A 13,588-nucleotide genomic window follows, 5' to 3' on the forward strand; every position below is an offset into this window, starting at 1 on the left:
AGTTATTGAGGGTGCCAGGGACTGAGTCCTAGTAGAGTTCTTGAGGGTGCCAGGGACTGAGTCCTAGCAGAGTTCTTGAGGGTGCCAGGGACTGAGTCCTAGCAGAGTTATTGAGGGTGCCAGGGACTGAGGCCTAGCAGAGTTCTTGAGGGTGCCAGGGACTGAGTCCTAGCAGAGTTCTTGAGGGTGCCAGGGACTGAGGCCTAGCAGAGTTCTTGAGGGTGCCAGGGACTGAGTCCTAGCAGAGTTCTTGAGGGTGCCAGGGACTGGGTCCTAGCAGAGTTCTTGAGGGTGCCAGGGACTGAGTCCTAGCAGAGTTCTTGAGGGTGCCAGGGACTGAGGCCTAGCAGAGTTCTTGAGGGTGCCAGAGACTGAGTCCTAGCAGAGTTCTTGAAGGTGCCAGGGACTGAGTCCTAGCAGAGTTCTTGAGGGTGCCAGGGACTGAGGCCTACCAGAGTTCTTGAGGGTGCCAGGGACTGAGTCCTAGCAGAGTTATTGAGGGTACCAGGGACTGAGGCCTAGCAGAGTTCTTGAGGGTGTCAGGGACTGAGGCCTAGCAGAGTTCTTGAGGGTGCCAGGGACTGAGTCCTAGCAGAGTTCTTGAGGGTGCCAGGGACAGAGGCCTAGAAGAGTTCTTGAGGGTGCCAGGGACTGAGGCCTAGCAGAGTTCTTGAGGGTGCCAGAGACTGAGTCCTAGCAGAGTTCTTGAGGGTGCCAGGGACTGAGTCCTAGCAGAGTTCTTGAGGGTGCCAGGGACTGAGGCCTAGCAGAGTTCTTGAGGGTGCCAGGGACTGAGTCCTAGCAGAGTTATTGAGGGTGCCAGGGACTGAGGCCTAGCAGAGTTCTTGAGGGTGCCAGGGACTGAGTCCTAGCAGAGTTCTTGAGGGTGCCAGGGACAGAGGCCTAGCAGAGTTCTTGAGGGTGCCAGGGACTGAGTCCTAGCAGAGTTCTTGAGGGTGCCAGGGACTGAGTCCTAGCAGAGTTCTTGAGGGTGCCAGGGACTGAGTCCTAGCAGAGTTCTTGAGGGTGCCAGGGACTGAGGCCTAGCAGAGTTCTTGAGGGTGCCAGGGACTGAGGCCTAGCAGAGTTCTTGAGGGTGCCAGGGACTGAGTCCTAGCAGAGTTCTTGAGGGTGCCAGGGACTGAGTCCTAGCAGAGTTCTTGAGGCATGTTATATCAACTAAAGCCCACACTGAAACTTTCCACGTGCAAGATTGAATCTATTTCAAAAAGTTATCTAATAAAAAGCCAAAAAGTGCATAAACAATAATGTTGGTGTTGGAGGAGTTGTGAAGGACTGCAGGGCCACAACATTAGGTACACCTGCAGACTGCAGCACAGATTTCATATTTCATTCATTCACAACTCCTCCAACACCAACATTATTGTTGGTGTTATTAAATAACTTTTTTAAATAGATTCAATCTTGCACGTGGAAAGTTGAAGTGTGGCCTTTAGTTGATATAACACTCCCGTCAGGGGGTGCATTCTACGGCGGGGGTGCATTAATCCAGCACAACAGCGGCGCATGGACTTCATTTATAAGTAAAGGTAAGACCATAATAACGTTTTTTTTAATTAAATGTGCTTTTTTGTGTGCTACAGTTTGTATGTGTAAAGTTAAAGTTAAAGTTAAAGTTAAAGTACCAATGATTGTCACATCCCCTTGATCACCCCCTGGGAGGTGAGGGGAGCAGTGGGCAGCAGCGGCGCCGTGCCCGGGAATAATTTTTGGTGATTTAACCCCCAATTCCAAGCCTTGATGCTGAGTGCCAAGCAGGGAAGAATGCTGGTATGAGCTTTTAAACATAACCCGTTAACTGCTGCCAATCAAATGGTGAATAAGATACTCTTTAGGGTTCATATGTTTGTAAATCTGACTGTGATGAAGTCAGTGCCTCACCTGCCATGAACCTCACCGCACGTCACTGCAGCCTAGTTCCTGCAGTAAATTCCTCCTGAGCCCGGAGGAGAGAGCCTAGTACCTGCAGTAAAGTCCTCTTGAGCCCGGAGGAGAGAGCCTAGTACCTGCAGTAAAGGAGAGAACACTTACGTTCGGACCTGCTCCTGCAGTTCCCGGCGTGACCAGTGGGGGGCCTTGATCTGGCCGTAGAGCAGTAGGTGCTCCTCGGCGGTCATGTGCTGGAAGAGAACGTCGTATTGCATGCACACGCCCAGCTGCTTGCGCACCTGCTCCAGGTGTGCCTGCATGTCCCGGCCGTACACCTCGATGGTCCCGGACGAGGGGGCGAAGAGACCCGTCAGGAGGGACCTGAGCAAACCTTTTATTACACCAATGTTCTTATCAGTGCAGACACTAACTAATGACACCCAATACTAAAACTGCATTGAAAATGTTCATACTAAAGGGGTATTGTTTTTTTATGCATTCTAAAACGTAAAATACGGATAGTGTGAGGTAGCCAACAATGCAGCAACTCAATTCCGCCCATAAAGCCTTCTAAAAAACATACAAAAACTGTAAAGAAGTATTAGCGACATCAATTTAGAAGTGTGCAAACATTTGGTTTTAATAATTAGGTCAATTAACTTTTTTGAGGCTATACATGTATGTATACACACATGTATAGTCTTTACATAAATATGTGTACATACATTTTTTTTATAATAAGAATCCATTTTTAAAAAGGTGACATGTTAGGAAAGGGGGCTTTACTAACATGTCACCTGTTTTGAAGAAGTTTCATTTGAATTATTACAGCAAATGGATTTTAAATGGATTGTGAATAGAATGTGAGGGAATGGTCGTGTTTACCATCTACAGTGTGGCCATGTTGGCGCGGGGAAAGGACAATGTTACCCTCCACGTACATGGTGGTGGTCTTGCCCGCACCATTGTGACCCAGCAGGGACGTGACGTGACCCTCATGGAAGACCACGTTCAGGTTTTCAACGGCCACTCGCTCGCCGTAGACCTTGGTGAGACCGTGTAGGGCCACGCCCACTGGGAGGGCGGAGAAGTCCTCGCCCGCCTGAGAGGAGAGCGTGCCGCCGCCTGAGAGGAAGGTGCAGGAAAGTCACATGACACGGGTGATGAGGAAGGTGAGGAAGGTGGTGATGAGGAAGGTGCAGGAAAGTCACATGACACGGGTGATGAGGAAGGTGAGGAAGGTGGTGATGAGGAAGGTGCAGGAAAGTCACATGACACGGGTGATGAGGAAGGTGAGGAAGGTGGTGATGAGGAAGGTGCAGGAAAGTCACATGACACGGGTGATGAGGAAGGTGAGGAAGGTGGTGATGAGGAAGGTGCAGGAAAGTCACATGACACGGGTGATGAGGAAGGTGAGGAAGGTGGTGATGAGGAAGGTGCAGGAAAGTCACATGACACGGGTGATGGAGAGAGTGGAAGAAACACGGTCAGGCCAGTGGAGAGAGAATATTCTGAGTGGACTTTGAGACCCTTGAAGTGTAATAGTTCCCTCTACCTTTGCCCTTGTGGTCGGCCAACACAGGTGTGTTTGAAGTGTAATAGTTCCCTCTACCTTTGCCCTTGTGGTCGGCCAACACAGGTGTGTTTGTGGTCATGATGTTGGCCAACAGTCGTCCTCGCTTGGCTGACTTCCCCCAGCAGCACAGGTGGTTCCAGAAGGAGGCGGTGAAGGGGAAGTACCACGGAGCTGCGATGCCATAGTCGCCTGGTGGGGCAAGAACAAGGACATAGTCCAGAATAGTTGAAACCTTACATGTTGACTATCATGCACAACCCCTATGGACGACAAGGCCACATTTGTTCATGCATTCTAAATCATTAAATATGGCAAGTATGAGGTAGCTAAGGGAAGTACACTATTACACCCATAAAGTATTCTAAAACATCCAAAAAGCAGCAACAATTCTCCATTTACATGTGTTGACATGAACATTAACAAGTATTAGCAATATTGTTATTATAAGTGCTAACACAGACAAACTATTTTTTAGTACAGTCATGACCACAGAGAGCTAACTAGCTTATGTTGCTATATTGACATATTGAGCTGCTGCATGGCCTCTGAGTTGGTGAAAGTTAATTCTAGATGATAAATCATGTCTCTCACCTGGATAGTAGAAGGTTGTGTACATAATCCCACAAGTTGGTCAACTTTGACATCCAACTTAGATCCAAATATAACGAGATAGACACGAAAATAGACTTTTATCAACCCCTCGTGAGGATTATGATGAATTGTTGATGTAAAGTGGAAGATATAAACATCCCATCAGTCTTTATCCCAGTGAGAGCAGACATTGTACAGTAAGTGATTGTTTTATTATGTTTGTACATCTTGTTTAGCACTTAGCAATACTGCTACATGATGCTTAGTGTTTGACTAAAGCTGCATCTGTTTAGCTTCTAAAACGTGTACATCATCCTCTTTATATTCAGCCTCAAAAATAGAAGTTTCTGGATCATCAAAGTAGTCTTTGTTGTCTCTCATGAACAGTGTTCTAAAAAGTTACTTTGAAAAAGTTATATATTATACTTAATCGTTACTTTATCAAAAAAGTAACTGAATTACTACTGGAATTACTTTTAAAATACATGTAATTAAATACTAGGGAAAGTAATTAACAGGTTACTTAAAAAACAAAACAAATGCAGTTGATTGACGTTCCATACAGTGTGTCTGTGCTTTTAAAAGGCGGGGCCTGTTGCCAAGTGACGGTTGACATCATCGAGGGTTTCAACGGAGCTGTGTCTGTTAGCTTTAGCCGTTAGCAGCGGCATTGTGTTGGCTTCTTTGAACCTTTTCCCCAGATTGTGTTACCTCCGCTAGATAAAGAGACTGGCTGTACTTCCATGGCTGCCATGTCTTCTTGTCAACAAACGAGGTATTGTTTGGATGTTGTCCAATATTCCCACCGTGTACGTGTGCGTATGTTGTTGTTGTCTGCTGTGTCACAGTGTGATGTTGCCTCTTCCTGTTTGATATCAAGTTCATTTTAGTGCGATACTGCGTGTTGCTTTCGCCAGTAAAATGATATTTCCTGCATTGAACTTGCTGCACTTATGAGGCTGTCTTGTTGTCCACATAAAACCACATCAAAAGTAGCGTGCCACCTTACATCAAGCTATCGCTAACAGCGTCATAATGGACCTAAAGACGGTGCGGATGTAGGCAGGTGTGGAGTCACCTGGGAAGACGGTGCGGATGTAGGCCCCCAGGATGAAGTAGAGCAAGGAGTCGATGAGCATGAGCCAGCACAGCCAGCCAAAGGAAGAAGTGTCGCCGGCCATGGGGGACGTGTAGGAGTTGTACCACTGGATCCCTGCAATCATTCATTAAACATTTCATTCACCACCTTTCATTTTTTTAAATGGATTTTTAATGAAGGTAAGATGTTGCTACCTTCTCCTTGGGTCTCGTAGCGAGAGATGTACTGACTGGCGTAGCTGAAGCAGGTTGGAGAAAGTATGCTCTGGCGGAGGAAGAAACTCTCCTTAGTTAACGAGAATATACCATGACTCATTACACATTGCTTCTGTTGATAAAGTTAACGATAATGGGTTGTTAACGAATTATGATTAATAACCAGCTCTATAAACTTTAGTAACAACATTTTTTTTTGATAGTTGGACCAAACCTTTTTGAAGCACAAACAATTAGTATAAGGTATGTGGGCTTGTATAAAGCCTCAGGGAGTTGAACGCCCCTGCCTTACATAGTTCCGGGTCACCCTTGGGCAAGGTGTAGCACCCGAATGCTCCCCATCCCCCATCAGGGTTACGATACCCCCCGTGAAAAAAACTACGAGAAGATGCGTTACCCGGCCCAAAGGCAGGGCTCGTCAGCGAGCGCCTGGTGGCCGGGTTATCCACGGAGCCCGGCCGGGCACAGCCCGAAAGTAGCTACATTGTCACACCATCCTCTCCTCCACGTGGGCCCACCACCCGCAGTCGGAACCAGTGGGGCCGGGTGTGCTGCCAAGTAGATGGCAGTGAAAGCGGAGGCTCCAGACGGACCAATTCGGGGCAGCAGAGGCTGACTTTTGAGACGTGGAACGTCTCTACGATGGTGGGGAAGGAGTCTGAGCTAGTGCGGGAGGTGGAGCGCTACCGGTTTGATCTGGTGGGGCTTACCTCTACGCATAGCAAGGGCTCTGAAACCACACTCCTGGACAAGGGATGGACCTTGTTCACATCTGGAGTTGCTCCGGGTGTGAGGGCCCAGGCGGGTGTGGGGATACTCACGAGTCCCCGGCTGAGTGCCTGTACGTTAGAGTTCACCCCAGTGGACAAGAGGGTTGCCTCCCTTCGCCTTAGGGTTGGAGGGGGGGAAACTCTGACTGTTGTTTGTGCGTACGCACCAAACAAGAGTTCAGATTATTCAGCCTTCTTGGATACCTTGCATGGGGTCCTGTATGGGGCGCCGGCAGGGGATTCCATAAACTTGCTGGGGGACTTCAATGCACACATGGGCAATGACAGTGATACTTGTACTGGCGTGATTGGGTGGAACGGTCTCCCTCATCTGAACCTGAGTGGTGGATTATTATTGGACTTCTGTGTTAGCCATGGACTTGCGATAACAAACACTATGTTCAAGCATAAGGATGCTCATAGGTGTACCTGGTACCAGAGCACCCTAGGCCAAAGATCAATGATCCATTTTGTAATTGTGTCAGCTGATCTGAGGCCTTATGTTTTGGACACTCGGGTGAAGAGAGGGGCTGAACTGTCAACTGATCACCATCTGGTGGTGAGTTGGGTCAGATGGCGGGAGAAACCTATGGACGGACCTAGCAAACCCAAGCGTGTAGTGCGGGTGAACTGGGAACGTTTGGAGGAGTCCTCTGTCCGGTAGGACTTCAACTCCCACCTCCGGCGGGACTTCTCTGCCATCCCTGTGGAGGTTGGGAACATTGAACAGGAATAGGCAATGTTCAAAGCCTCTATTGCTAAACCTGCAGCTGCGAGCTGTGGCCAGAAGGTCTTAGGTGCCTCAAGGGGCAGTAACCCTCGAACACCCTGGTGGACAGCGGTGGTCAGGGAAGCTGAAGAAGGAGTCCTACCGGGGTATGTTATCCCAGGGGACTCCGGAGGCAGTTGCAAGGTACCGACAGACCCAAAGGGCAGTGGCCGTGGCTGTAGACGAAGCTAAGCAGAGGGTGTGAGAGCAGTTCGTGGAATCCATGGACAAGGACTATCAGGCGGCACCAAAGCTGTTCTGGAAGATAATACGGCACCTCAGGAGGAGGAAGCAGGGAACCATCCAAGCTGTGTACAGCAAGGATGGGACTCTGCTGGAAAGAGCACTTTGAGGAACTCCTGAACCCAACTACATCAGACACACCCTCCCTGACAGGAGCGGGGCCTGAGGATGATGGGGGTTCGATGTCGATCTCTCGGAGTGAAGTCAATGAGGTAGTTAAACAACTCCACAGTGGCAAAGCTCTGGGGGTTGATGAGATCCGTCCAGAAATTCTGAAGACTCTGGGTGTTGAGGGGCTGTCTTGGTTGATACGCTTTTTCAACATTGCGTGGAAGTCTGGGACAGTGTCGAGGGAGTGGCAGACTGGGATGGTGGTTGCCCTATTCAAAAAGGGGGACCAGAGGGTGTGTGCTAACTACAGGGGTATCACACTACTCTGCCTACCTGGGAAAGTTTACGCCAAGGTACTGGAAAGGAGGGTCCGGCCGATAGTCAAACCTCAGATTCAAGAGGAGCAATATGGTTTCCATCCTGGTCGAGGAACAACTGACCAGTTCTTTACTCTTGCGGGAATCCTGGAGTAGGCCTGGGAGTATGCCTATCCAGTCTACATGTGCTTTGTGGATTTGGAGAAGGCGTATGACCGGGTCCTGAGGGAGTACAGGGTGAGGGGAACCCTTCTGAGGGCCATCCAATCTCTGTACAACCAAAGCGAGAGTTGTGTCCGGGTGCTTGGATGTAAGTCGGATCCGTTTCCAGTGGGGGTTGGTCTCCGCCAGGGCTGCTCTCTGTCACCGATTCTGTTTGTGATTTTCATGTAAAAGATATCTAAGGGGAGTCGTTACCATGGCGGAGAGGGTATACGTCTCGGGGGGTTAAAGGATGTGTCACTGCTGTTTGCAGATGATGTGGTCCTGATGGCACCTTCGGTTCGTGACCTTCAGCTCTCACTGGATTGGTTCGCAGCCGAGTGTTCAGCGGCTGGAATGAGGATCAGCATCTCCAAATCTGAGGCCATGGTTCTCAGCAGGAAACCGATGGTTTCTACAGTCCAGGTAGAGAACGAGACTCTGTCCCAGGTGGAGGACTTTAAATATCTTGGGGTCTTGTTCACGAGTGAGGGAAAGATGGAGAAGGAAATCAGCCGGAGAATCGGAGCAGCTGGGGCAGTATTGCAGTCCCTCTGCCGTACTTATGATTATTGAAATGTTGATCATCTAAAAATGAAGATAGTTACACAAACAATGTTTGCATCACAAACAAATTGGACATATTTGGGGTGATTTTAACAAAGGGGAGGGGGGGACTTTGCACAGGTGTTTCCTCCATGTGAACACCTGGTAAGCCCGAAAGAGATGATGCAGTATTATGATGCTACCTGCTGGTTGTTTGAACACACTGCAGCTAGTCCTGGATACTTAACCAACCCCCCACTCCTTCAGTCACACGCAGGATTCTCACAGGACTGAGGCCAAAACGTATCCAGCATCAAACCGACAACCTTGAGGGTGTACCAACAGGTGTGGACATCAGACCTCACCTGAGAAGGTGTACAACCTCGAAGGTGTACCAACAGGTGTGGACATCAGACCTCACCTGAGAAGGTGTACAACCTCAAAGGTGTACCAACAGGTGTGGACCTACCAGTATGCTCTTCTGGGAGAAGGTGAGGCTGCTCTCCAAGGCCATGACCACGATGTAGGGGAAGAAGCTGAGGATGTAGATCAGGCTGGCGCTCAGACCTGCGATGTAGGTCTTGTTGAAGAAGGAGCTGAGCAGGAAGCTGAAGGCCAGGATGCTCAGGCCGTAGTCACACAGGTAGAGGAAGAGCAGGAAGCCATCACTGTGGGCCAAGATGCCGCCATACTTCAGCACCAGCGTGAGGATGAGGATGGTCACCATCAGGTGGGCGGCACAGTCCAAGAACCAGGCCAGGAAGTGACTGAGGGGGTTGACTCCCATCATCTTCATGTACTATAAACACACATCAAGTACTTTTATACACACCATCATCTTCATGTACTATACACAACACATTATATACACTAAGTACTACTAAATATATATATATATACTTCATCTACAACACAACTTGGACGGGATCAATGTGGTATGACAACGCAGAGACGCAATGCTAACAACACAGAATGGTAACATCACATCTAAACTGTCCAGTTGACCAAGTTTTTCCAGAACAACACACACCCTTGGTTTCTGTACTCAAAGCCCCAGTTCTTACTTACAGGAATTATCCAGGAAGTATTTTTACGTCACGGTCATGTTTTAGTGGCCGGGTGACTACCGGTGATAATCTATAGTAGAACACACTCACGGCTTCCATATTGGGGTTTGTACTTGGGTGGTCTTTCACATTCTGAGGTCTCTAATACACTACATAGAAGATTGTTGTTCACGCTCTACCTGTTCAAATCATGGATTTATTACTAATAAGCAGTTGTTTATCAGGGTGAATCCTGGAAGACGAGTGATGAGTCTTTACCTCGTGCAGCCTCAGTTCTCGCTCATGAACCAACTTCTTCACAAAGTCTGCCACAAACAGAACCCAGGCCAGCATCAGCATGATGGGGAAGACCAAGGAGATGGCATTCAGGTACCTGCAGGAGCACACAGCAATTGTTGCAGGTAGATTTTATTTGACCACCTTTCAGCACAATGGAACGCTGCAGGCGTTGAGACATAGTCCCCAGAGAGGCGTTCCCCAGGTCAGCTAGGAGACATAGCCTCCATAGAGCGGGAGGTGAAACGATGCGTGAGGGAGGCTAAGGACAGCTACAGGAAGAAACTGGAGCAGAAGCTGCAGCAGAACAACATGCATGAGGGAGGTCTGGGAAGGTGTGAAAACCATCACAGGCCACAAGACAAAGACCAGAGCTGTTGGGGGGACAATAGAGAGGGCCAATGAGATGAATAACTTATTCAACCGGTTCAACCAGCCCGTGTCCTCTCCACTCCCTACTCCCCATCGCAGCCATCCCCTTTTTTCTCCCCTCAACGCACCTCCCCACCAGCCATGGCAGCATCCCCCTCCACCACCTCTACGCAGACATTAGTCATCTCTGCGGACCAGGTCAGAGGTCAACTGAGGAAGCTACAGCCTAGTAAAGCAGCAGGCCCGGATAAGGTGTGCCCCTGACTCCTGAAGACCTGTGCTGCAGAACTGGGTGAACCACTCCAGCGGATCTTCAACCTCAGCCTGCAGCTGGGGAGAGTGTCCACCCTCTGGAAGACGTCATGCATCGTTCCAGTTCCCAAAAAGAACTTCCCCAGTGAGCTGAACGACTACAGACCAGTGGCGCTCACCTCTCATATAATGAAGACAATGGATCGGCTCTTTCTGAGCCTCCTCAGACCGCAGGTGCAACATGCCCAGGACTGCCTGCAGTTTGCGTACCAGGCAGGTCTTGGTGTGGAGGATGCTATCATTTACCTGTTGCACCGAGCCCACTCACACCTGGATAAGGGAAATGGCACTGTGAGGATCCTGTTCCTGGACTTCTCGAGTGCCTTTAATACTATCCAGCCCCGCCTTCTCCAGGACAAGCTGGACAGAATGCGAGTGGACCCCTGCCTGGTTGCCTGGATTTCAAACTACCTCACCGATAGGCCACAAAACTTCAGACTGAAGGACATCACATCTGACACTGTGATCAGCAGCACCGGAGCACCGCAGGGAACGGTGCTGGCCCCTCTTCTCTTCACCCTGTACACCGCTGACTTCTGCTACAACTCAGAGCTGTGTCACATCCAGAAGTACGCGGATGACACAGCCATCGTCCGATGCATCAGGGACGGCAGAGAGGAGGAGTTTCGGAGCCTGGTGAGAGACTTTGCTGTCTGGTGCAACAGGAATCTCTTGCAGCTCAACCTGCCAAAGACCAAGGAGCTGGTCATTAACTTTGGGAGGTCGAGTCCAAGATCACAACCTGTTGTGATTGAAGGAGTCGAGGTACAGACCGTGGACTCATTCAAGTACCTCGGGGTGTGGGTGGACAATAAGCTGGACTGGACTGTTAACACGGACCACTTGTACAGGAAAGGACAGAGCAGGCTGTACTTCCTGAGGAGGCTGCGCTCCTTCAACATCTGTAGAAAACTCTTGTGGATGTACTACCAGTCTGTGGTTGCCAGTGTTCTGTACTACATCGCAGTGTGCTGGGGGAGCAGTACATCTAAGAAAGACAGCTCCAGACTGGAGAAACTGATCAGGCGGGCCGGTTCTACGATCGGAATAAAACTGGACTCACTGGTGACGGTGGCAGAGAAGAAGACTGTGGAAAAACTAGTGAGCATCCTGGATGATGCCCGTCACCCTTTGCATACCATTATCAGTAGCCAGAGAAGACCTGTTCAGTGCTAGACTGCTTCATCCCAAGTGCAGGACTAATAGACTCAAAAACTCCTTTGTCCCACACGCCATTAGACTGTACAATTCCTCTCTGGGAGGAGAGGGGGGGTACTAGCATGACAGGGAATGCAAAACAATAACAGTGCAATACTTTTTCATAACATGGTCACTACTGTCTAGTTTCTCTTGTTATATTCTTATTTTACTGTTATATTTTTATTCTCATTGTTGCTTTTTATTTTTTTTCTTATTGTAATATTTTTATTTTTATTTTCCATTTATGCCCCCATTATTTACTTTTTACTTTTTAAATTCAGTCTCAATTCTGTACACTGCTGCTGGAATTTTAATTTTCCTGAGGGAATCAATAAAGTACTATCTATCTATCTATCTATCTATCTATCTATCTATCTATCTATCTATCTATCTATCTATCTATCTATCTATCTATCTATCTACAGGCGTTCCCAGGCCAGCTAGGAGACATAATAATAATAATAATAATACCTGGGATTTATATAGCGCTTTTCTAAGTACCCAAAGTCGCTTTACATTCTTGAACCCATCATTCATTCACACCTGGTGGTGGTAAGCCACTTTCGTAGCCACAGCTGCCCTGGGGTAGACTGACGGAAGCGTGGCTGCCAATTTGCCGCCTACGGCCCCTCCGACCACCACCTATCATTCGTCATTCATTTCACCGATGTGAGCGGCACCGGGGGCAAGGGTGAAGTGTCCTGCCCAAGGACATAGTCCCCAGAGAGGTGTTCCCAGGCCAGTTAGGAGACATAGATCCCAGAGAGGTGTTCCCAGGCCAGTTAGGAGACATAGATCCCAGAGAGGTGTTCCCAGGCCAGTTAGGAGACATAGATCCCAGAGAGGTGTTCCCAGGCCAGTTAGGAGACATAGACCCCAGAGAGGTGTTCCCAGGCCTGCTAGGAGACATAGATCCCAGAGAGGTGTTCCCAGGCCAGTTAGGAGACATAGTCCCCAGAGAGGTGTTCCCAGGCCAGTTAGGAGACATAGTCCCTAGAGAGGTGTTCCCAGGCCAGTTAGGAGACATAGACCCCAGAGAGGTGTTCCCAGGCCTGCTAGGAGACATAGTCCCCAGAGAGATGTTCCCAGGCCAGTTAGGAGACATAGTCCCTAGAGAGGTGTTCCCAGGCCAGCTAGGAGACATAGTCCCCAGAGAGGTGTTCCCAGGCCAGCTAGGAGACATAGTCCCCAGAGAGGTGTTCCCAGGCCAGCTAGGAGACATAGTCCCCAGAGAGGTGTTCCCAGGCCAGCTAGGAGACATAGTCCCTAGAGCGGCGTTGAGGGGAGACCCTGACCAGATGCCCGGACTACCTCATCTGGCTCCTCTCCATGTGGAGACTTTACTCTGATCTCCTCCTGGATGACACATCTTCTCACCCTCTCTCTAAGGGAGAGCCACCACTCCACGGAGGAACCTCACTTCAGCCCATCATTTGTTTAAGTCATAACCCAAAGATCAGGACAATCATTGAGGACGTACATCCACCACTTCCGGTTCAGCTCCTTCTTACCCAGGACAGACTGATACAGGGTCTGCATGTCGATATCTCCATCAACTCTTCCCTCACTCATGAACAAGACTCCAAGGTACTTGAAGTCCTCCAAGATGTCCTCCCAAAACCCATGCAACTGAAGACTACCAATGTAGATGTGAAGATGTGGAGGAACTAAGGTGGTGGTAGTTGGTGTAGGAACTAAGTGGTGGTAGTTGGTGTAGGAACTAAGTGGTGGTAGTTGGTGTAGGAACTAAGTGATGGTAGTTGGTGTAGGAAGCAAGTGGTGGTAGTTGGTGTAGGAAGTAAGTGGTGGTAGTTGGTGTAGGAACTAAGTGGTGGTAGTTGGTGTAGGAACTAAGTAATGGTAGTTGGTGTAGGAACTAAGTGGTGGTAGTTGGTGTAGGAACTAAGTGGTGGTAGTTGGTGTAGGAGCTAAATGATAGTAGTTGGTGTAGGAACTAAGGTGGTGGTACTTGGTGTAGGAACTAAGTGGTGGTAGTTGGTGTAGGAACTTAGTGGTGGTAGATGGTGTAGGAA

The 13,588-nt window shown here is 49.1% G+C and overlaps 1 protein-coding gene across 1 annotated transcript in view; it reads right to left on the reverse strand.

Moving 5' to 3' along the window:
• abca12 (ATP-binding cassette, sub-family A (ABC1), member 12) overlaps positions 1-13,588 on the reverse strand; it is a 105,352-nt gene that overhangs the window by 63,240 nt on the left and 28,524 nt on the right. Inside the window, exons 17-23 of the mRNA XM_062068727.1 lie at positions 9,654-9,768; positions 8,798-9,127; positions 5,351-5,420; positions 5,136-5,270; positions 3,503-3,655; positions 2,832-3,015; positions 2,053-2,271 (exon numbers count right to left, since the gene is read on the reverse strand). Of these exons, the coding sequence (XP_061924711.1) occupies positions 2,053-2,271; positions 2,832-3,015; positions 3,503-3,655; positions 5,136-5,270; positions 5,351-5,420; positions 8,798-9,127; positions 9,654-9,768 (1,206 nt within the window). The remainder of the gene's footprint in view (positions 1-2,052; positions 2,272-2,831; positions 3,016-3,502; positions 3,656-5,135; positions 5,271-5,350; positions 5,421-8,797; positions 9,128-9,653; positions 9,769-13,588) is intronic.

This window comes from Entelurus aequoreus, linkage group LG14 (assembly GCF_033978785.1).
Source record: "Entelurus aequoreus isolate RoL-2023_Sb linkage group LG14, RoL_Eaeq_v1.1, whole genome shotgun sequence".
NCBI classification, from domain to species: Eukaryota; Metazoa; Chordata; class Actinopteri; order Syngnathiformes; family Syngnathidae; genus Entelurus; species Entelurus aequoreus.